Source organism: Kalmanozyma brasiliensis, assembly GCF_000497045.1.
Source record: "Kalmanozyma brasiliensis GHG001 unplaced genomic scaffold PSEUBRA_SCAF1, whole genome shotgun sequence".
In the NCBI taxonomy this organism is placed as follows: Eukaryota; Fungi; Basidiomycota; class Ustilaginomycetes; order Ustilaginales; genus Kalmanozyma; species Kalmanozyma brasiliensis.
Genome location: NW_015961948.1, coordinates 642,725 through 664,920, shown reverse-complemented (window position 1 = coordinate 664,920; position 22,196 = coordinate 642,725). Strand labels below are relative to the sequence as shown.

General features: G+C 56.5%; 8 protein-coding genes across 8 annotated transcripts; 4 read left to right on the top strand and 4 right to left on the bottom strand.

Annotated features, from left to right (window-relative positions):
- Positions 1 to 1,331: 1,331 nt before the first annotated feature.
- On the bottom strand, positions 1,332 to 2,117 carry PSEUBRA_000275 (Glycine cleavage H-protein; the record flags this gene model as incomplete). Its single annotated transcript, XM_016435873.1, has 4 exons — positions 1,332 to 1,420; positions 1,508 to 1,616; positions 1,706 to 1,728; positions 1,841 to 2,117. 4 exons carry the CDS (start codon positions 2,115 to 2,117, stop codon positions 1,332 to 1,334), a joined length of 498 nt encoding a protein of 165 aa, XP_016294868.1.
- Positions 2,118 to 2,444: 327 nt separating this feature from the next.
- On the top strand, positions 2,445 to 4,145 carry PSEUBRA_000274 (Radical SAM; the record flags this gene model as incomplete). Its single annotated transcript, XM_016435882.1, has 1 exon — positions 2,445 to 4,145. One exon carries the CDS (start codon positions 2,445 to 2,447, stop codon positions 4,143 to 4,145), a length of 1,701 nt encoding a protein of 566 aa, XP_016294867.1.
- A 249-nt stretch (positions 4,146 to 4,394) lies between these two features.
- PSEUBRA_000273 (Zinc finger, RING-CH-type) lies at positions 4,395 to 6,135 on the bottom strand (the record flags this gene model as incomplete). The annotated part of the gene is made up of 2 exons (XM_059464353.1): positions 4,395 to 4,804; positions 4,890 to 6,135. 2 exons carry the CDS (start codon positions 6,133 to 6,135, stop codon positions 4,395 to 4,397), a joined length of 1,656 nt encoding a protein of 551 aa, XP_059320963.1.
- Positions 6,136 to 6,673: 538 nt separating this feature from the next.
- PSEUBRA_000272 (FAS1 domain protein) lies at positions 6,674 to 9,793 on the top strand (the record flags this gene model as incomplete). The annotated part of the gene is made up of 1 exon (XM_059464352.1): positions 6,674 to 9,793. The coding sequence occupies one exon, from the start codon at positions 6,674 to 6,676 to the stop codon at positions 9,791 to 9,793; it is 3,120 nt and encodes a 1,039-aa protein (XP_059320962.1).
- Positions 9,794 to 9,910: 117 nt separating this feature from the next.
- Positions 9,911 to 11,176, bottom strand: PSEUBRA_000271 (Short-chain dehydrogenase/reductase SDR; the record flags this gene model as incomplete). Its single annotated transcript, XM_016435872.1, has 6 exons — positions 9,911 to 9,966; positions 10,048 to 10,097; positions 10,192 to 10,235; positions 10,317 to 10,895; positions 10,989 to 11,007; positions 11,118 to 11,176. 6 exons carry the CDS (start codon positions 11,174 to 11,176, stop codon positions 9,911 to 9,913), a joined length of 807 nt encoding a protein of 268 aa, XP_016294864.1.
- A 630-nt stretch (positions 11,177 to 11,806) lies between these two features.
- PSEUBRA_000270 (Growth-arrest-specific protein 2 domain protein) lies at positions 11,807 to 13,711 on the bottom strand (the record flags this gene model as incomplete). The annotated part of the gene is made up of 1 exon (XM_059464351.1): positions 11,807 to 13,711. The coding sequence occupies one exon, from the start codon at positions 13,709 to 13,711 to the stop codon at positions 11,807 to 11,809; it is 1,905 nt and encodes a 634-aa protein (XP_059321045.1).
- A 912-nt stretch (positions 13,712 to 14,623) lies between these two features.
- On the top strand, positions 14,624 to 15,861 carry PSEUBRA_000269 (RNA recognition motif domain protein; the record flags this gene model as incomplete). The annotated part of the gene is made up of 3 exons (XM_059464349.1): positions 14,624 to 14,977; positions 15,419 to 15,712; positions 15,799 to 15,861. 3 exons carry the CDS (start codon positions 14,624 to 14,626, stop codon positions 15,859 to 15,861), a joined length of 711 nt encoding a protein of 236 aa, XP_059320961.1.
- A 4,942-nt stretch (positions 15,862 to 20,803) lies between these two features.
- PSEUBRA_000268 (RlpA-like double-psi beta-barrel domain protein) lies at positions 20,804 to 21,784 on the top strand (the record flags this gene model as incomplete). The annotated part of the gene is made up of 1 exon (XM_016435885.1): positions 20,804 to 21,784. One exon carries the CDS (start codon positions 20,804 to 20,806, stop codon positions 21,782 to 21,784), a length of 981 nt encoding a protein of 326 aa, XP_016294862.1.
- Positions 21,785 to 22,196: the final 412 nt, after the last annotated feature.

The window sequence follows — 22,196 nt, the reverse complement described above, 5'->3', positions numbered from 1 at the left end:
TTTTTTTTTTTTTTTGCGATTGCAAGCGCAGTCTATAATGCACCTTGTTCAGCTTCCCCTGGTGTTCTGTCGACCAGCAGCGCTTGACAACGTTGCGCGCAGGTTGCAGCAACCACTCCATGTAGGTACATTGATGTTCAATTCAGTCGGCGTAGCCTGTAAAGTGCTCGAAGGCAACGCGAGGAGTCGACACGAGGACCGGAACGCGCGCTACATTTTTAGACGCAAGGGTCAGACGCGTGCCGAAAGGCACCCTTAGCAGCGCGAGGTGGGGCCTTCAAGAGGGCGATTGCTTAGCACGACGGAAGCTAGGCGGTGGGATCCCGACAAAGAGCCCTTGGGCCACTTCTTTTTCTTCTAGCTACTGATATCGGGCCGTCAGGCGAGGGTGAGCGGGTTAGTCTCCGGCTAGGCTGTCACACATCTTCTAGAACCGTTTTTGTGAGCCGGCATGCGCGGGCGAGCCGCGCTTGTCAGCTCGGATCGTCCCGCCTGATAGCGGTCATAGTGAGTCGGCGCCGACGTCAAAGCACGGCAACTGATCCGACGCCTTAGCAATGGGCGTGGCGCGGCGCGGCGAGAGGCTCTGGTGTTGGCGTCGTACGACCGTCTGTGGTCAGCTCGAGCTGAGCCCTGTCGAGTTGCCAACACTCGCCCGATGCCACTCATGCATGGCAGCGGGATAGTCCGATTCAAGCGCCGCTCGTAATTCGTGTCAGCTGCGACACCATTAAGAACGATTGTGGCACTTTCCCAACCCAGCCGAAGAGTTCCCGATGAGGCGCTTGTGAGCTTTGTCACAGCCTCAAAGCTTTCGTCGCTGCCTTGCGTGCCTCGGTATTGAGGATTCCGCAACCGCTCTCACTGTATCCGAGCCGAGTCGCTAGTGGATAAGCTGATTGCGGAAGGTGAGCGCGGGGATCCAAGCTTGGCGTCGATGCGATAAGCTCAAGAGAACAGAACTCATCACAGCAGGAGGAGCCCGAGCCAAGCTGCTTGCAACGCAGGCAGATGGGTGGGGTAGACCTCGTACTATCGGCAGACCAAATCTCCCGATGAATACAGATCGGAAACCTGCCGCTGGACCGTCTCATCCGGAAGAATCGCGGCTTCTTATCCGTCACAGCCGTTCGTTGTCACCAGACCACAGAACAACTTGTTCATCAACACGCTCTCACAGCTTTCCCTTGGCGGGCTCTCACAGACAGCATGTGCCGCGCACTTCTATCTTGAGCACGAGCGTTGATTAGGTCTGTTAAGAGACAATGCGTGACAGTGGAGAGCAATTTGGAATCTTCCCAGTGAGGGTCGGAAGCAGTTTAGGATCGGCATTAGTTCTCGCAGATCTTCTGGTAAGCTTCGGCGGTAAGGAGCGTCTCGAAGTCGGAAGGGTTCGAGAGCTTGATCTGGCAGAGCCAGCCTGTCAATACAGCCGAAATCGAAAAGGGCAAGCAGGGTCAGAAGGGCGTGTTCACAGCTGCGCTCGTTAGCGCGGCGCGGTACGTACCATCGCTTTCGGGCTGCTTGTTGAGCAAGCTGGGCTCGTCATTGAGCTTCTCGTTGACAGCCTCAATCTGGCCAGAGACAGGTGCGTAGATGTCCGAAGCAGCCTTCACCTGTATAGAGCAACAGTTCGCGGCAAACGCTCGATTCAAGTGTCAGTCCGAGTCTCATTACAACTTCGATATGGGTCCCTGTCACTTACGGATTCGACAGCCCCGATGTCATCTGACACAGTCGGAACGGAGTGCCAATTTGGTAACAATTGGAAGCGGGCAATGTCAGCACATCAGACTTGATCTTGGCTGATGGTGTCGCTTTCTGCTGCAGAGATACTGACCTCCCTTCTTGACCTGAGCACCAGCCTCGGGAAGCTCGATGAACACGACATCGCCGAGCGCCTTCTGTGCGTAGTCGGTGATTCCAACGGTACCAATGTTGGTGGCATCGTCAAAAGAGACCCATTCGTGCTCCTCGGTGAATCGCTTCTGCACGCCGTTGACTCGTACGCTGGAAGTAAACCCTGCTCGCATCAGCGGGGCCGCGAATGGCCTGGGTGCAACGCGGACAGCAGACCTGCTGAGAATCTGGACGGTTGGACGAATGGCAGCGAGCATCGTGTCTACTCTTCTTTGTTGAGGATGAGTTCGAGGAAGGATGTGATGATGGTGAGGGTCGTGAATTCAGATGGAACGTGCGGTCCTTGTGACTACTCCGCACCCGATAAGTCACGACAAAGCTTTGGTGGTTCTTGACCTGAAAAAGCAATTCCGAGTGCCGAAGCTGCGCTTAACATTTTTTGTTTCTTCAAAGTCAGCCACGACCAACCATCATCTTCTTTCCGTCATAGCTCCCTACCTCGCCTCCCGCATCTTCCGACCTTTCTGAGAGCTGATCGAAGCGCATCAGCATCCTCAGCAGTCTCCTGCAATTCTCGACCCACCATGGGTGCATCTGCCAATTCCGCCGAGCTGCTGCTGCGGGTTTGCGCAGACATTGCAGCACAGCTCGTCGATGCCCATGACCGCTCAGCGTCAGTCTCGTTGAACAGCATTCGCACAAGCACCTGCAAAAGACACGGCTACAATGGAGTTCCACGACTCACCGACATTATCGCTGCTATTCCTGAGGCGTATCGCAAAGTGCTCGTCCCTGCACTCAAGGCCAAACCCGTGCGAAGTGCTTCTGGTATCGCTGTAGTAGCCGTCATGTGCAAGCCACATCGATGCCCCCACATCGCTCTTACCGGCAACATTTGCGTCTACTGTCCAGGCGGTCCCGACTCCGACTTCGAGTACAGCACCCAGTCTTACACCGGATATGAACCCACCTCGATGCGAGCCATTCGAGCTCGATACGATCCCTACGAGCAATCCAAGAACCGAGTGCAGCAGCTCCGCGAGCTGGGTCACAGTGTCGACAAAGTCGAGTACATTATCATGGGCGGCACTTTCATGTCTTTGTCCGAGACCTATCGCAGCCAATTCATCGCGCAGCTGCACAACGCCCTCAGCGGATTCAACGGTCAAGACGTCGATGAGGCCGTCAAATACTCGGAACGCGCCCTGACGAAATGCATCGGTATCACCATCGAGACACGGCCCGACTACTGCTTGCGACCACACCTTTCTCAGATGCTCCGGTACGGCTGCACTCGCCTCGAAATTGGCGTGCAATCCGTCTATGAAGACGTAGCGAGGGACACCAACCGAGGGCACACCGTCAAAGCGGTCTGCGAGACCTTCCAGCTTGCCAAAGATGCTGGCTACAAGATCGTTGCGCACATGATGCCAGATCTCCCCAACGTCGGCGTCGAGCGTGACATGGAGCAATTCAAGGAGTACTTCGAGAATCCAGCTTTTCGTACTGACGGCCTCAAGCTTTACCCTACCCTCGTCATCCGCGGCACCGGTCTGTACGAGCTCTGGAGGACGGGTCGTTACAAGAATTATACCCCTTCCTTCCTGGTCGACTTGATCGCACGTATCTTGGCACTGGTACCACCATGGACGCGAGTCTATCGTGTGCAGCGTGACATCCCCATGCCGCTCGTATCGTCCGGTGTCGAAAATGGCAACCTGCGAGAACTGGCGTTGGAGCGCATGCGCGATTTCGGCGTCACTTGTCGCGATGTACGCTACCGCGAAGTCGGCTTGCACGAGATCCATACCAAGGTCCGACCGGACGAGGTTGAGTTCATCCGTCGAGACTACACGGCAAACGGCGGCTGGGAATCCTTCCTCGCTTACGAAGATCCGGAGAAGGACATTCTCATTGCGCTGCTGCGACTGCGAAAGTGCTCGGCCGCTGGGACATACCGGCCCGAATTGACAAAGGATGGCCAGTGTTCGATCGTTCGCGAGCTGCACACGTACGGTAGCGCGGTTCCCATCCATTCGCGAGACCCAACCAAGTTCCAACATCAGGGTTTCGGTACGTTGCTGATGGAGCAGGCCGAACGCATTGCCAGAGACGAACACGGGTCGCGCAAGCTGGCTGTCATCTCCGGCGTGGGTACTCGAGACTACTACCGAAGACTCAGATACGAGCTTGAGGGCCCTTACATGGTCAAGATGCTCGTGGACGAGATGGGCGAAGACGACGCTTCGGACGTCAGTGCATCTGAACCCGACTTCTACTTCTGATCGCTCGATCGTAACGCTACAGCTCTTCGCATCTCTTGTCCAGCATCGTTCTCGCATGGCTCATCCGCCGACCAGCATCTTTCTCACTCTCACCTTGTACTTTTACTCAACGTCATCTGCATTGCATCTCGCATTCTAAATGTTCTGCGTCGCTTGCCACTTGTTCCATGTCTGGATCACATCGAGGCTTGACACATCTCCCGAATTCAGACCATTTTCGTTTGACTATCTGCCGTCTGGCTTCCGTTCTCAATTGTCGTCTGCTTGCACAAAGCCGTGCCTCTGCCGTGGGGCGTTCTGGTCTAGGGTATCGCGTGTCGCTGTGACAATGTCTCCAGTGGCCACGTCTGTGTCGCCTTCGTAGTTCCAGTCCACAATGACAGCCTCAAGCCTGCTCAGCCCTCTCCTGGCCGACTTGCGAACCAGCTTGTATACGACGAGCAACGCACGCACCACGCCAATCATGACGAGCAGCACGATGAGGATCGAGGCGATGTTGACGCCTTCCTGGTTGCCGTTGCGGCCGCGACCGCCCGAAGTCATGCGGGCAAAGGATCGACCGAGTCCAAAGTTGTGTAGGTTGATGGGTCCGATGAAGGATGCGCCGACGAGGATGTTGACGAACGACAGAATGCCGACCAGTGAGAAACCGACGGAGACTGCGGGGCGAAATGATATCGTGATAAGGACACAATGAGCTAACGGATCATGTTGCAAGATACACAAGGGACGAGTGAGACTTACACTGTATCAAGAGCCTGTTGAGCCATCCTTGCGGCTCGGTGCCGTCTAGCTGCGAACGACGGGCCGCCTTCTTCGCCTTCTTCCGACGACGCTTCTTGGCTAAGATATCGTCGGCGTCGGAGGCGGCCCTTGCGTCGTACTTCTCTCGAGGTTTTGGCTTTGAGGGAGACGAGCTTTCTGGATTGATGCCTCCAGCGCCGGATCCTGCCGTGAAGTGAGCTGATTGCGCATCAGACAAAACCGAGGTCGAAGAAGCTTTCTTCTCCCACAAGCCGCCGTCGCCGTACATCCATTCGTACTTCAGTGCGGACCAGAAACCTCGCTGCTGCTGCGGATCTTCTTGGGTAGCTTGCGGCTCTTCGATTGCGTCTTGCAGGCCAACGACTTCCCTGACGGCATCGGCGGCCTCGCCTGAGGCAAAGGACCTCACCGCCTCCTTGACGAGCTTGACGTACGCCGCGGGCTCGTACATCAGATTGCTGTAGCTCCATAAGCCGGGGGTGTAGTCCGCGTCGAGGTAAGACCATGCGTTCGCCTCTGCAACGTCGAAATCTGGGTCCAGTGCAGAGCCTCGCCAAGGCCACCAGCTTCTTGTCTTGGAGCTGCGTGCGGAAGAAGGAGATTTGGCTGCAGAAGGGCGATCGTAGACGTCCATGAAGAACGTGGCGATGACACCGACGGTCCAGATCAACATCAGGAAGAGGAAGAGGCTGACGATGAAGAGAAGCGTTGGTGATGTGGCCAGGCCGACGAACTTGGACTTGCGAAAGCGGTAGGGAGCCCCACACTGATCGCATGCGACGGCGGACGAGGATCGAGCAGAGGCAGCTCTCCATTGATCGAGGCAAGTGGCATGAACGTACTTCATGGTGCCTTTGCATCTGCAGGGCGAAAGGAGGCGGCCCAAAGACTCGCCACCTGACACATCACTTGATGCAGACTCGAGACAGATACGACAGATGGCTTGATTTGTATGATCTTCCAGCTCGTCGAGGAAGTCCGGCTCGGGATGAGATGGCGGTGCATCTGGTGGTTCTGCATCCTCGAAGCTGTCGAGGGACTCGTTGAGCGACGCTACATCCAAGTCGTCGTCTGTTCGATCGTCATGTTCCTGCTCGCTCTCGTAATGATCTGCTCGCCGCTTCTCCTGTTCGAGGCACTGATGCGGGTCATGGTCGAACGGCTGGTCGAAGTGATGTCGTACCTCGGCGTCCGAGCCTGTGCTGCTCCACGAGGCTCGCGACATGGTGGTTCATGAGTTTATCGGAGAGGTGACCATTCCGAAACAGAGTTGCTCGAGAGCGGGTCTGAGATGATTCTCGAGAACGTCGTCGAAGGTCAGGCTGTCTTGAGGGTGGGGAGGAGGAGGATCGAGCCGATGTGACTGCGCTTTCCTCCGCGATTCTTTGAGGTTGTGGATGCAGGGTCCAGCTACAGCCACAGCCGGCGCGCTCAGGCGTTTCGCTTTCGCTAGTCGAAACGCTCAGTCAGGCTCAGCCGGTTGAGCCGGTTGAGCCGTGTCAAGCTGAGCTGCATGATCTGCTCTGAAAATCGAGTCGAGAACTCCACTTTATCGAGATTATGCAGGGTCGAGAAGCCTGCTCAGCCCGGCTCAACCACCACTAGTCATCGCTCAACATCTTGCACTCTACCCACCACTCGACAGGCCACTACTGCGACACAGCAAGTCTCACTGCCCGCATCTGCAATGCCGGGCACTTTTTCCCGGAGGAGAATCCTTTGATCTGCTAACACCCCTTCGAAGGCCTCTCCAACCGGCAATCATGATCAAGTCGCACTTAACGACGAGCCTCATTGGCCTCGTCTCTCTGTTCATCGTGATTGCGCGATGTGCCTCATTCCAATCGCACGCTGGCTTCAGAAGCGTCCAACAGCCTCTACAGATCCCTTCCCAGCCTCTCACTGAAACACGCAAGGGGAATGATTCGATCTCCTTCAACCTGATCGACCTTCTTTCGCAGTCGCCAGAACACACCATCCTGGTTCGCCTACTGCAAAGGACACGACTCGTTCCGACACTGAACCGGTTGCAGGAATTCGACAATGGCACTGGTCTTACTATCCTCGCGCCAACCAATGACGCTTTCTACCGCAAGAAAGAGGAGCAAGCAGCGCGTCGAGACTCGACGATGGGGGCAGCCTCCGACTCGCCTACCTTCTGGCAGTATCTCCTCGATGACGAGTGGCAAGCACGGGACGAGTCTTCGGTCGTCTCAACGCAGTGTGTCTGGAACAATGGCGTCTGCCTGGCAGCCGGCAATGTCAATGCCGTGGCTCGCCAGCACTTGCTCTACCACGTGTTCAACTACACCCTTCCTTTTAGTTTGAGCGACGATACCGGCGCTCATTCCCCATCTGGCCCTCCTCCCGAGCCAGGCAGGCCGCAGATGCAGACGACACTACACTTTCCGTCTCGTCGTATGCTGACGGAGCCCACCCACCCGGGCCGTGTACCCGTTCCTGACGAGGAGGATCATGGAGGTCTGCTCGGCCACCATGGCCAACGAATGCGTGTCGCCCTCGAACGGGACACTAATGCAGACGATGCGGGCATTATGTCTTACTTACGCAGCTCAAAGCCAAAGCACAGGGCCCTTTACTTTGGCACAGATGAGACGGGTCGCGGAGGTGCCAAATCACTGGCCGAGGACTGGCGATCCAGGAGCGGCGTGATCCACTACATTGACTCGGTCGTCGACCTGCCGCCTTCCTTGGACCAAGTCATCTTGACGCATCCCCGTCTCGAAACTTTGCGGCGTCTTGTCGGCAATGAGACCCTCAAGAGTCTTTCCACGGTTCCACACCTTACCCTCTTCTTGCCCACCTCCGAAGCCTTCGACAAACTCAGTGTGCTCGAGTCCACCTACATCTTCGGCACCTACGAGCAAGCCGCTCTACATCGACTCAAGCTTCTTGGCTGGCACATGTCTGGGAGCGGATTGGGCGACCGCTCTCCAGCCTATTCGGCAACTCTTCGCGCCGCAGGAGATGTCACTCTTCCGACCGCGCTGGGTGGTTCTATCACGGTACGGACGGAGGATGGCGACATCAAAGTCATGGAAGCTCGAGTTTTGCAAGAGGACATTTTGACCGAGAACGGCGTCATTCATCTCATCGACGACCTGATCCTGCCCTTCGGCGACCTTGACATGACCATCGAGGCCAATCTCTTGGCACTCAACGCTTCGCGTTTCGTCGATCTCATCTATGAAGCAGGCTTGCAACAATACATCAACAAGCCAGCACACCTGCAAAGGCGTGACCAGGACCACTTCACTTTCCTCGCCCCTCGTGACGATGTCATTGACTCGTGGTATCCTGGTCATATTCCTCTGGAGCCCAGCAGCGATGCGAATGTACGTCTGTCCCGCGAGTATCGCAAGGGACCGGCTCTCGAGGAGATCGTTCGCTACCACATCCTTCCTGGTCAAGTACGACCTGGCGATCTCACGAGCGGCATGCTGCTCAATACCGAGCTCTTTGACTGGAAGCTGAGAGAAGGCCGGCAGAAGATGCCTGTTACAGTCGGCGACTCGACCGCCGCCGATCGAAAGGGCAACGGCGACGTTGCCTTTGGGGACGCCAACGTGCTCAGGGAACCTGTCGACATCAAAGACACAGCTATCATCTACGTCGTCTCCCAGCTTCTTCAGCCTCCCTCGGACCCGGTCCAGACTGCGGTCTCCTACCTTTCCCTCTCGACCTTTGTGGCTACCGTCTTCAGCGCGGACCTCAAGAAGGCTGTCGAGCGTGCTCCGGGCGTCACTTACCTCGTGCCCACCAACGATGCCTTCACCGGCCTCGGTCTTGCCATGAACTACATGCTTCTTCCCGACTCGCAGCACCTCTTGCAGGCACTCGTCGAGTATCATGCCATCGACAAGATCGCTTACAAATCGGATTTCACCGAGCAAGAAAGCGAGTACCCAACGCTGCTCCCCACACTCGGCGCCAAGCTAGCCATCAGAAAGCAAAAGAACGGAGCCGTCGTCGTTCACAAGTCGGGCTTCTCGAACGGCACCGTCTCGCTCGTACTCAAAGGCGACATTCTCACCAACACCGGCGTGATTCACGAGGTGGATCGTGTTCAGATCCCCTTTGATCTCACCATCCGCGATCTCCTCAAAGGCGCCAAGGCCGATACGATGGAAGACCTCATGGTTCAAGCAGGGTACGAATACATCCTGGACAGCAAAATTCCGCAGAACGAGACCGTCGAGTCCAGCACGGGCTACATGGTGCTGGTGCCGACGGACAGCGCTTTCACTAAACTCAATCTTTCCGCGGTTCTCGAGGACCGCGACCTCCTCGAAAGGCTGGTGCAGCAGCACATCATCCCGCTCACCGACGACAGGGCTCTAGACGCCCTGCTTCCGGATGGTCGAGGGGACGACATCGGCATGAAGGACGAGGGCTCCTTCCCTACTCTGCTTGATCGATCGCAGGGTGGACCGAGCGCGTACGGCCAAGTCAGCTTCCGCAGAGTTGCGTCCGGCAGTACTGCACGCTATCGACGCAGACCGTACCATGGCTTGAGCTCGGACGATCCGGATGACGAAGGACTCGGATGGCTCGTTGGCATCAAGAACACGCGAGGCACGACGGCGACTCGACACTCCGCCAAGGTGACGGCGTTCGGCCGCGAAGCTCGCGCTGTCAGGGGCGCCGTGCACCTGGAGCGAGCGCCAATAGGCGGCGTGTATCAGATCGACACGGTCCTCGCTCCTTACGAGCCTAATTGGTTCTACAGATGGGGCTGGATCACCTTGACTTGCGCGTTGGTCGCGGCTTTGTTTGCCATTGGCGGTTTCTACGCCGTGCGATTCTGGAGGGGCGGCAACCGTATCAAGCTTCCAGAAGCCCTTGAGGGCGAGGAGGAGTGAAGCTTCTTCGTCTTGTCATCTCATCATCAGTTCTTGAGAATCTTCGCCATTCCTGTATTTCGATCTTCAATTCTAGCATTGCAAAGGGAACTGTGCAGAGGGATGACCCCGATGAGATCAACCACGGCCAACATGACTTGGCATGTTCGTTGCCTGGATCACGACGTTGGCAACTGTTCGAAGTGCAGGTTGGACCGCCAAATGAGTCAGTATGTGGTGAGTGTGAGGGCGATAGAAGATGACTGGGGACTCACCATTGACACCGAGAGGCATCTCCGCGACATGAACGATCTCCTTTCCGACCCTGCAAAAGCGACGAGGAAGTTAGAGCGGGGCAGAGAGAGGTCAGTTCTTGAGTTCGCTGCTGTTGCAGGAAGACTTCGAGATGAACTGCGTACCATTCGCGGTCCATGGTGGGCTCGTGACGAAGAGAGCCGTCGGCCTGTCAACATCCAAAGGTCAGCGGTAAAGAAGGGTCAGATTCCATCCCACATTTGCTCCGCTTCGCTGCGATTGCGCTCACCTGAGGAACACCAGGGCCAGACTTCATCTTGGCCGTCATCTCGGATGCTGCATTGCCGACGTCGATCTGTGTGACAGCAATGTTGAACTTCCTGCCGTCGAGCGAGAGCGACTTGCTGAGGCCGTTCATGGCGGTCTTTGTCGCCGTGTAGGGCTCCGAGAAGGGTCGGGGAGCGTGTGCGCTGATACTGCCGTTGATGATGATGCGACCACCTTGGGGCTGTTGCTTCTCCATGTATCGGAAGGCCTCACGGGCGCAGAGCCAGGCGGCGGTCAAGTTGACGTCGACGGTGGCCTGCCAGTCGGACAGCTTCTGCTCTGCCAGAGGGACGTTGGGAGGCGAGATGCCCGCATTGCAGAAGACAAGATCGACGCGACCAAACTTTTCGGCGGTCTCCTTGAAGGTACGAAGAACAACATCCTCCTTGGTGATGTCGCCGGCGACGAAGAATCCAGCGCCCTCGCGACCCGCCGCCTTGTCGAGGAGATCAACCGTCTCTTTAAGCTCGGCCTCACGTCGGCCGGTGACCGTGACGTTCCAGCCAGCACGGGCAAGGGCTACCGCACTCGTTCGTCCAAGCTGTATACGATGTTGAGAGGGTCATCATTATCACATTGTCAGCGCGCCACTTCGAAGAGCTCGTCAAAACGTTTGCCCAGTAGCCGTACTCACCCCAGAAGAACCGCCGGTACTGCGGAGGAAGCATTGTTCGCGCGAGGGGCATCCAAAGATTCAGGAGCAGGAGTCAGTTTTGTTAGCTCAAGGCAAGGCAAGGGTTAATTCGCGACGCCGAACACTTACACGATGGCCGTCTTGCCAGGGCGAGGGTAGCTTTCGATCTGATCAGCAGAGGATGACATGGTGTGGACGTAATTGATAGTCGTTGGCTGAAGTGGTGTGTGCAGGTGGGAAAGGACGGACGCCTGCGTTGGAGAGACGGTCACATCGACTTAAGTATGGATTGTCAGTCCGACGGCCGCCTGCAACCCTCCTCATCAGGGCCCAGAAGCCACCAGGCTCCACCTCATGAACTCCGCTCACCAGCACCGAATGTATGGTCGGTGCGAAGCTCACGGCTTCTCATGCATGAAAAACCAGATTGTGAACGCAGTCCCCGCGGGGCGGGGCGCTGTGCGTTTATTTTCGTAATTTTGCCGACCAAGGAAGCTTGCCTGTGACCGGACCGGGCAGCTCCGGTCAGTGTTCCCGACTTTTGGAAACATCGTGAGAATATCGAACGCTGCACACAACAGATGGCCTCTAGAGCATGCAGATCGATGACAGCGTGCTTGTCTTCTTCCAGAGGCCTCACATTGGCACTTCGCATTCTCTTCGTTGCTGCCGGCAAGCAAACGACCTTCAAGCTGCTTCTTGCCGACCAACCCGCCGGAGCGCTTGAACAGGCCTGGTCAGTCTCATTCTATGGGCATCTCACAGAATGCATTGCGCTAGTGAACAAAAGATTTGTCTGGAATAGGTATACAGCTGACTCAAGCCGATGGTGACGAAGAGTGAATGACGATCGACGAGTCGGAAGTGCTCGAGGCAAGATCGGATATCTTGCAGGGAGTCGAGAAGCTCCCATCCCTCTGTTCGACAGGGTCTGGGCGTCGCGTGATACTGGGTATATGGTGGCCGCTTGGTATATTTTGAGGTGTCGCTTGGGCGTTCGTGCTCACCGTGGGCATCGTTACGATTCGCGAGGAGTGTCGCGCATTGTCTAAGTCCGGCCCTGCGTATGGTCGAAGCGGTCCCATGGACGACTGCGTCCTGGCGCGGGGTGAGCTCGCTGGACCAGAGGCGGAGCGCATCCATGTCATCTTGGCTGCTTGCTTTCCATTTGTTCCGCGTGCCAGCGCAATATCATCTTGGACGCCTTCCAGATTAAGGTGCGCGTAGTTGTGCGTGAGAAACTCGGACAGCTCTTGCCATCCTCCTCCGATGCGGACCATCACCAAATTGGATGGAAGGATCCGACAAAAGCAGAGGCGCGGCTCGGGTTCTCCGATCCAGTACTGGCCGCTGAAGTCTTTGAAGGTGCCCGGACGTTGATGCGCAATCGAGTCCACCAGCTTTGCATTCTTGATCGAGACCGAGATCGGCATGCGATTGACAACATTGCCTACCGCGACGTCCAGCACATCTCGAGGATCCGAGCGATAGTGGTTCGAAGCATGCCGTGCATGTGTCATCGGCAAGCTAAGGTGAGAGCTTTTCTGGGAGCGGATAGCGGTCTTCTTCAAGATCCGCGCCCGGTCGTTCGGCATCTTCCTGGGCTCAGCCAACGAGCTCGTTGTTGAGGCCGCATCGGTGACGCTGGTGCCCTCTTCGCTGGTGGGATCCTCGCTTTCAGGCCCTACGGCGAACGACTTTATAGCGTCCTGCGCTCGTGGTACTGAGTGGGTAGCGTGGCTAAGGCTGGACAAGGCTTGCGACGACTTGGCCTCGATACTGGCAGGATCAGGCAGCGCATCTTCGAGCTTCTCTTGTTCGTCGATCAGTCCTTCTGGAACCTGGATTTGATCGATCAGGAGGTCGAGCAGCCTTCCAGCGGGTCGGACTTTTTCGGCATCGAAGCTTCGAATGCGAAGCACGAGACGCGAGCAATCGAGCTTCAGAGACTCGGAAAGTAGCCTGGAAGACGAGCTTGCCGACCTCGGTATCTGTTGAAGGCCAGATGTTCCTTGCGTGTGTGCGATCTCGGGTTCTCCCGGACCAGCACTGGCGGCCGATGCACCGTTCATACTCGGCTGCGCAGCCGTCGCAGCTTCGCATCTGCGTTCAAAGGCGTCGATGGCGCGACGCAATTCTACAACCTCGTGCCAGCTTGAGCAGATCAGGCCCTCCCACTGCAGCCGTAGATCCGTCAAGTCGTGTTCCGTACGACGCTCGCGCAAGAGACGGAGAAGCTTGTCCAAAGCAAATACGGTGCCGAGTGCCAGCTCCAACAGATCAGTGTCTGGTCCGGACAAGTGGCGCTTTGACACGGCTTTTGCGACCGAGCGCAGCCGCTTCATGTCCTCGAGATTGAATTGCTGCACATCGAGCTCCAGACCGTCGCAGTCCGTCTGGCGGTCGCGAAGTTGGCTCGTGATGGCATCGATTGTCGTCTTGCTGCTCGCCAGAGATGCAGGATCAGCTGAGTACGAGTTCACATCCTTGAACGGATCCCATGACGGCCAGCTTTGCAGACTGGCGATGTGGCGCTCGATATCGTCCTTCTTGCGAGAGATCCGCGTCAGCTCGACAAAGTCCTCTGAGGAAAGCTGGTCGTGGTTTGAGCTTTGATCGCGCTTTCGGTCGCTTGTGTCTGGATTGACCACTTCGGCAGCATTGCTTCCGCTTCTTGCTGCTTCTGGGTCAGCTTGCGTGCGACTATCTTGGTTCTCCTCCATGTTTCATCCCGAGCCAGACCGTCAAGCTGTGCAGAGATGAAGAACCCATTTGCTGAACTTTGGTGTATCTATCGGCATGCGACAGTGGACATGGCGAGATGTTGAAAAGCAATCGCGCCGTCTGGTCGCGTTCCTTTCTGTTACGACAGAAGCGATGATCGATGAGATGGAAGTCGGAGCATCGAAGCAGTGGTTAGCGATGTCTTTGGAGGCGACTAGGGTCCAAGTCGGAAGGATTGGAATGTGAAATGCGCTTTACGCGTTGGCCTCGCCCAAGCGGTGTGGCTGTTCGGCGAATTGCATTTCCGGATATTTTTGCCCTTCGCCTTCCTTCGAGGAATTCGGCTTCGAACGAACGACAACGTACGGCACTTCCAGGCGATGGACTCCACCCTGGCTTTGCCAGTACGGCCACAGTTGACGCAAGAGACTTGCCAGCCTTGGTCGTCTCATCCGAACTTCTGACGAGCTCTGGATGCTGTTCGCTCTCTTCTGCCGTTTTGCAGGGACAGACAGCCTGCGATTCATCAAAGAGGGGACAGCCCGTGGACCCGGCGCTTCTGGCGTCTTCAAAATAAGGCGCCGGACGCTGGAAGGCACGGCTAAGGACACGAAAGCTGAGTCACGCAAAAGAGGCCGAGTCGAGCAGAAGTTGCGCTGGTGTTCTTGGCTCAAGTCCTCGTGACTGTCTGTGAACAAGGAAAAGTCGCCGCGTTTTTGCTGCTGCGTGGATGTATGCGTGACGACGCGCGTGGTGGGAGGCACAGGCCAGACTGGCACCACCTTGGCACGCGCATTGTCTTGCTTTCTGTCGTTCCGTCTGGCAACCACCAACGCAGTCAGCCAGGTCTTGCACGAGTGACTCCGGCCTTTGCGCTGCTTCACCTTTGGTCTTTCTTTTCGACGAGCAGGATGAGAAGCGGTCGCGAGCGCGCCCAGCGCAACCTGTACGTTCTCAACCTTCCTCTGGATGCCACCACAGATCAGCTCGAGGCACTCTTTGCGCAATTTGGCCAGGTCGAGCATGCTGTGATCTTGGCAACTCTTGATCATCTGGCTCGAAGACGGGGGTTCATCCTCATGTCGGACTCGACTCAAGCCAGAGCTGCTATTGCGAATCTCAACGGCCACGATTGGCACGGCTACCGTGTCGAGGTATCCTTCGCTATCGTCCAAAGGAGCGCTACGCCTTTCTCACAAGAGTGTGTCGAGTCTCATGGCGATGAGGTTGCGGCACAGCCCAAGGCAGTTGACACTGTCGTCCAGGTAAGCCTCGCTTCACACCAGAGGACGAGAGAGGGCGGCTGCCGCTTTTCCATCTCCCCGCACAAGTTTGAGTCCACGATACTCACCGATCAACACCTCTTGCGCTTGAATTGTTGCCAGACAAAGCCTGAACAGTGTCAGGGATTGCCTCTGCCAGAAATCCTGCCAGGCGGCGACGAGTCCGCCCTCTTGCTTTCCGGTCTTGACGCAAGCGTCGTCACGTCTCCAGCCATGGTCAGAGCTTTGACGGAGCCATTCGGTCATGTCGTGGAGCTCCAACATCTCGAGCAGCGCGATGGCCGCACCTACGGCGATCGAGCCCTCGTCAGGTATTGCTGCGCCTCAAGTGCTTCTCTGGCTCGTCTGTCCCTGCATGGCCTCCTGATCGGTGCAATGCAAGTTCAAGCGAGTGTCTCCCGACTTTCGCCTTCTATACAACAGCCCGTTCCCGGCTCGTTCCAGGATGACCTGTCGAGTTCTGTTCCTGCTCGGGATCAGCTCACGGCTGACTCGCGAGCTGGCAGCGCGCCGCCGAGTGTCCGGTCCAACATCGTGTCGCAGGCACACTCGACGCCAAGACCATCTCAAATACCCACTGGCCATGTCGCGCTGAGTCCGGCTCGTATCGGGACTGACCACGGCGGTGCCTCTCATCACAGTCTCTGGAGCGAAAATGGCGCCACTGTCGCTGCGGCGAGCAAGCAAGACTCAGAAGATTCCGACCATGGTCCGAGGGTAAGTTGAATACTGCATTTCCTTCCGATGGACGCTGAGCAGGACTGACCTTGGGTGTCTTGCCTGCTTCCTTCGCCATCGTTCAGCGCAATGTGCCCCGACCCATCGGAGACGAACGACAGAGGGCCACCGGGAAGAAGTGGAAGTGATCGCCACCGGACGTGCACAGATCGATCGTGTAAGGAATTCTAGCATTTCTAGGGCGTTTGTTGGTCCATTTGTTTGCTATTGGTCTGCGTAATTGGTCAGCGTAGTGACTTTGTTGCTAAAGCAGAGTAAATGTCACACAAAATTTGGCCATTGAGCTGTGAGAGGATGATAAAATTGACATCGTGCACAATTCGCCCGCTCTATGCTCCAAATAGCGCAGAGGGCGATGTCAATCTGAGCTTTACGAGATGATTATCTACGTGAATTCAAGCTGGAATTCAGTAAGAGTAAATTAGATCAAGACTGCGACAAGTCAACGGGCATTGACATGATTTGGTTGCCATGTCTCCCGCAGTTCGAGCTGTTTCATTGACATTTTTTGTCAGCCGAGCATTTTATGGTCGAGATGTTTGTTTCGCACGGGCGTGAGTAGTGGTCGAGCGAAGCCATAATGACAATTTTGAGCACGAACCGGAGTTGATCCCAGACTGTGAGTGGCGAGAAAAGCAAATACTCACCTCTTGAGTTATTTTGTGATTCGGGTCTACGAGAATTATTGTCAGGCATGTCGTGTTCCGTGTTTCTGTCGTAAGTTATGCGGTTGACTTTCGTCTGCTCCGTCAGACAGAGTTGCATTTCATTCTTGCCCAAGGCTCGTCCCTGCCAGGAGTTGGTAGGATCGTGTTGGCCGCAGTCTCTGCCTCAGACTTGACCAAGTCAGCTGGCGCCCTCTCATCCTCAGCCTCAGGATGAACTCCATCATCCTAGACTGCAAGTCCTACTCACTAATCGAGGCAAGTGGATCTCTACAACAGCAGCAGGGCGACTAGCGTGCAGGACATGCGACGAGCACGAGCAGAGTCAGGGTCCAAATGAATTCAGGGACCCTCCGCCCACCAAAAACGAGGTCGGCACGGGTCTCGGACGCGTGATGCTCCCAAGAGGACCCTTGGCTATCTCAGACCTGCTCGACAGCTTCGCCTCTCACCATCACGACCTATCTGCGCTCGGCTCGCTGAGACATCATGCATGCGAGCCGGATCACAATGGGAACAGCTTGAAGAGTCGGCGGTACTGCATAGAGCAGACGAGCGGAGCTCACAATGCGCCCAGTCCTATCGCATACCTCAGTCACCCTGCCAACCTCGACATGGAATGAATCGTTAGCGAGGGCCTTGACAGAGTCATGATACGAGACGACGAAGACCGGCGACATCCGGCACCGAAAGCAGGCTCCCACAGCCGTATCCGGCCTGCAACAAGCTACTATGACTTGTATCCGGAGCGCAAAAGGACAGGGCCTTACATCCCCAAGCATACTCTCGTTGCGCACGAAGCGAACCCTGTTAGGGAGGACAAGTCATCGTCGTCGAGGCACAATGCTCTACGTAGATCTCGCTCAGGTAGTCAACTCGACTCTCGATTTAGTGATGCACCCGGATCGACGCAGGTGCAGCTTGCAGGCGCATCACTGCAAGCACCTAGGCCAATCGACGAAGATGACGATCACGTTAATGCCCGGCCGTCAAATGCTGCGTCCAGCACGAAGGCTGCACCCACCACAGCACGGCTCCAATTTCGAACGCGCAATATGGCACGAGAGCCTGTCAAGTCAATCGAAGAGATCGTCCGAACATATTCTAGCAGTCTGTTGGACGTCCCGCCACCAACACGAGGCCCGCAACCTTCGGCATCGTGGGCAGCCATCGACCACTGTGCTTCTCCGAGGGAGTCATCCCGAACGACCTCGCCGCAGGGAGGAGCGTTGCTGAATGTAAGTTCGGTCTCTTCGGTCGGCTCTGTGGAACGCGCGAGCCGCACGATGCTCCAGAGCACGGAACCTGAAACTCTTGCAAGGGTCATGTCCAACCTTTCAACGGGAAGCTCCGAGCCGGATCACGATCGCAAGCGACATCTTGGCGGACGCGCACACAACGGTCGTCCTCCTCGGCCAGGGCGCTCGCCACCGAGCTCATCCGTTCCTGACGGCTTGCGCTCGAAGAGAAGGGGTCTAACGTGTTGTGCTGATATCACGATTCCTGGCGCTCCAGCCATGCAAGTATCATTTGCGGATGTCGGCGACGAGAAAGGCCGCGCGGTCATAGTATTTTTGGGGCTAGGAGCCTCAAGGCATCTTGTCGGCCTCTACGATGAGCTCGCTACCTCCCTTGGCCTGCGGCTGATCTGTATCGATCGGTGGGGCATCGGACGCACTGACGGTGTACCAACAGATTCACGTACCATCTTGGGATGGAGCTTGATCGTCGAAAAGGTGGCTGATCTGCTACACATCGACCGATTTGCCATGCTGGCGCACAGTGCAGGAGCGCCATTTGCCGCCGCTGTAGCGCTCCTTTTCCCTGATCGCGTCCAAGGTCCTGTCCGATTTCTCGCTCCATGGGCGGGTATGCAGCAAGATAGCGGCTATCGATGGCTACGATACGTGCCCGACGGATTCATCAAGACCGCTCAGGCAGCAGAATGGAAGCTGCAAAATTGGCGGCTTGGCAGGGAAGTATCCAGAGCGAACAGCAAGACACCGTTGAACTCGTCGGACGACGAATTCTCCATAGATCGGCAATTCGAGCTTCACGGTGACGGAAGGCCATCGGACGTGGCCTCTCAACGGACAGATGTACAGCAAGAAGCGGCATCAAGACGAGCTATCGACAGTGATCGGCCGATTCTCTCCGGCCATGGCAGAACTCTGGCGACGGAAGAGGCAGAACGCGAAAGCGCAGTGGCTCTCCTCAAAGCATCTCGTAACGAGAGTGCGCGCGGGCTGGTGGATGATCTGAATTTGGTGCTTGGCAAGAAGCCGTGGGGCTTTGACTACACAGACGTTCAGGTGGCATGTGAGGTGTGGCATGGCAGCAAGGACGAGCGGATCCCTCTTTCGAGTTCGGTCAGCTTGTCCAAGGAGATGCGGAACTGCTCGCTGCGCGTGATCGAGGGTGCCAGTCATAGCTTAATGACGAACACTTTGGTGGTGGTGGAAGTTTTTGAAAGGATTCGGAAGGATAGCAGCTAATCAAAGCGCGGCGCGATCATGCCCCGACTGGAGTACCAAGATTGATTGGCGTACCCTAGTCTCTGCGGCATCGTTTGCATGACTTGGCCACATGTAATTGTAACTCATTGTTCATGGATCGTTCAACGCCCTTGCTACGGCTAGGAAGCTGGACCCATGTGAGTGTCGTTCTTCGACAGACGCATGCCTGCATCAGGTCCTGAACCCAAAGTTCAAAGAAACCAGGAGCGCGCTCGCATTGAACGCTCCATTTGCTATCCTAGCCATCGTTACCGGACGACAATGCTGAGCGGGCTCGCTGTCTCGGTAGGCTGGCTTGGTGGTCCGAGGGGTAGCAGCAAGGAAGGACATTCTGAGTCGGTCACCAGAGGCCCTGTTCTTCGGGATCTGCGTTCCGCTGTCGTCACATTGCTTCTTTAGTCTTGGCCGATCATCTGCATTGGCGTGGTTTGGAACATGGCGCAGAAGTTTTCTGTGCGCGGCCTGCCTGGCAAGATCGCATGAATGGAGCGAGGATGTTTTGACATCTGTGACAGACGCGAAGGCGGATCTTGAACGCCGGTAGACGCCGTTGCCTGAGTCGACACCAGAGTGCCTGAACGGGACAAACAAGGATCCGGGAAACAAGGCACACCAGATGAACGCCAAGCCAGGCAAGACGAAACAAGCGACCTCGAGGAAGCAGCGCAGGCGACCTTGACAGACTGTCTAATTGGATGCAAAGAACATTCAGAAGTTGGCGGCAGCATGCAGCACTGTCCTCGCCAAGACGCAGATCAAACAAATGTCTGCGGCGAACAGAAGCAGCAGGTGTCTTCCTCTGCTGAATTGTGCTACCCTGCTTAGAATGTTCTTGCCCTATTTGACGCTGCCAAGGAATCGGCAACACTCGGCGCACAGTGGACATCAAAGAGAGCAAGATCTACAAGCATAGACCACGCGGTGGTGACAGCATCGTCTGGGACCGGCTCCCAGCCCAGACTCAGGGGTATTTGCATTCTATGGCGATCAGACGAAGCGCAACCGTCCGACCATCGACCAAACAAAGGTCGACCGCGCGCAACGACAGCTGTGAGTCGTCGAACCTTGCTTGCTGCTGTCTCGGTAAGAGTTGAGCTCGGTTGGGTATCAACGCGCCTCGGAAGACGACTGTCAGCCCAATTGATCCCCCTCGGACATGTCGATTTGGAAATGTCAAGCGCTGGAAGCTCAAGGTTCAAATTGAGAAACAAACAGCGCGTTGGTTGACCAGAGTTTTCGGGCTGCATCTCGCCTCGGAATTGAAATTTTGTATTGGCTGCATTACAAACTGCACACGCGCGTGTGCTTTGTCTGACTCGGCATGTGCTGCATGGATCGACAGACGATTAGAATTGAGGTACATCACCGCGTGTCAGACGCGCTTGTTGCCAGCCCTCGAGTCCAACACTGAGACCCTTGCCACGACTGGAATTGTGCCAACACGCCAAGAGAGTGCATGCACGCACAGTCACTCCGCTGTCGGGATGCTGCCATGCCCGAGCTCAAAGGGAGGTAGTCAGCCAAGTGCGAGTCGTTGCTGCTTTTGCTCGTGCTTCTCAAGAGGCTTGTTCTGGCAAGCCCGTCTCGTGTGGCTCCACCATGGCTTGCCCTATTGCACACGCTCTTTTAAGTTCTCATCACCACCATCGTCATCTCCACCAACACCATCCGTTCATCGTTCCACTCCACTCCACTCCGCTCCGTCTCATCATCCACTCCACTTCGGCTCGTTCCTCCTTCTCCCGTTTCACGACTCGCGCGCCGCCTCTGTTGTGCAACATCATACATTCGTTTCAACTTTGATATCTTGGGAGGATCAACGACATTCATACCTGTCACGCATATTGCTTCCAGCACCAACCACCGACTTGATCTCGCATCTATCCAACATGAAGGCTGCCGCAGCGGTCGTCCTCACTGCCTTGGTGTCGAGCACCCTGGCTTCGTCTCACATGTCCACTTCGATGAACCGACGACACCACAAACAGGGCCCTGTTTCTCATGAGCAGGCCCTCGCCAAGCGCGCCACCTACTCGGGCATGGCCACCTGGTATGACGTCGGAACCGGTAACGCTGGTGCTTGCGGTCGCTTCCTCAGCCCCAATGAGCACGTCGTTGCCCTCAACCAGCCCATGTACGGTGACCTGGGTCAGCGCTCTTCGTGGTGCGGTAAGACCATCGTCATTTCCAACGGACAAAAGACCGCAACCGCCACCGTTGAAGACGCTTGCCCCACTGGTGGTGGAAACTGCTTCTACGGCTCTCTCGACATGAGCGTCGGCCTCTTCACCGAATTCACAGGCCTTGGCACTGGTGTCTTCCCCATCACATGGTGGCCTGCTGGCGAAGGTGGCGGAAACTCGGGCAACAGCGGCGGCAACAACAATGGCGGCAACAACAACAATAACAATGGTGGTAACAAGAACAACGACGACAACGGCGATGATGGCCGGGCTGCTGCTGCCGCCGCCGCCGCTGCCAAGAAGAAGGCTCAGCAACAGGCTCAAGCAGCAGCCGCTGAAGCTTCTTCGTCCGCCGCTGCCGCCTCTGCATCTGCCGCCGCCGCCGCTTCTTCCTCTGCTGATGCCGCTTCGTCATCTGCCGCTGCCTCTCGTTCTGCCGCCGCTTCGCGCGCTTCCGTCGCCTCGATCACCAAGGCTGCCGCCCGCGCTAGTCAGTCCGCTTCCCGAGCCGCTGCTCAGTCGCGTTCCAGTGTTCGTGCCAGCAAGTCGAGGGCTGCTGCTTCCTCGTCTGCTGCCGCTGCTCAGGCCGCCGCCGCTGCCGCCGCTACCCCCACCGGCAATCTCAACAACTTTGCTAATCTGTACGATGGTCTCTCCAAGATCATCCAGGAGCAGGCCGACTCTTAGACGCCATCTCCAAGCTTGGCTCACCGGAGCTGGGTGCTCATGGACTTTCTCTCCTGCCGGTCAGCCTCTTTTCATCTTTTCTCGCTTCAAATGCCCTTGGTCCTTCGGAAGGAACGACCCCGTCCAACACAGGGTACAAAGGGGGGCGTCGAGACCGGTCCTCGACGTCGACCGTCACCCGTGCACGTCAATCTTCGCCTTCTCTCGCATGCTTTGTTTCTTCGTCTTGATGCTCGTCGACGTTCCCACGACGACTGGTTCGTCGTTTGCGGGACTGTCGCCTTTGGCCTGTCCAAAATGTGTGTCTTTCATCTCGTTCAATCTTCACTTCTCCGTCTCTCCAACGTCGTGAGAGCTCGTCCGAACACATCCGTCCCTTCATGTGAGCTCTGCTTTGCGTGAAGATGATCAA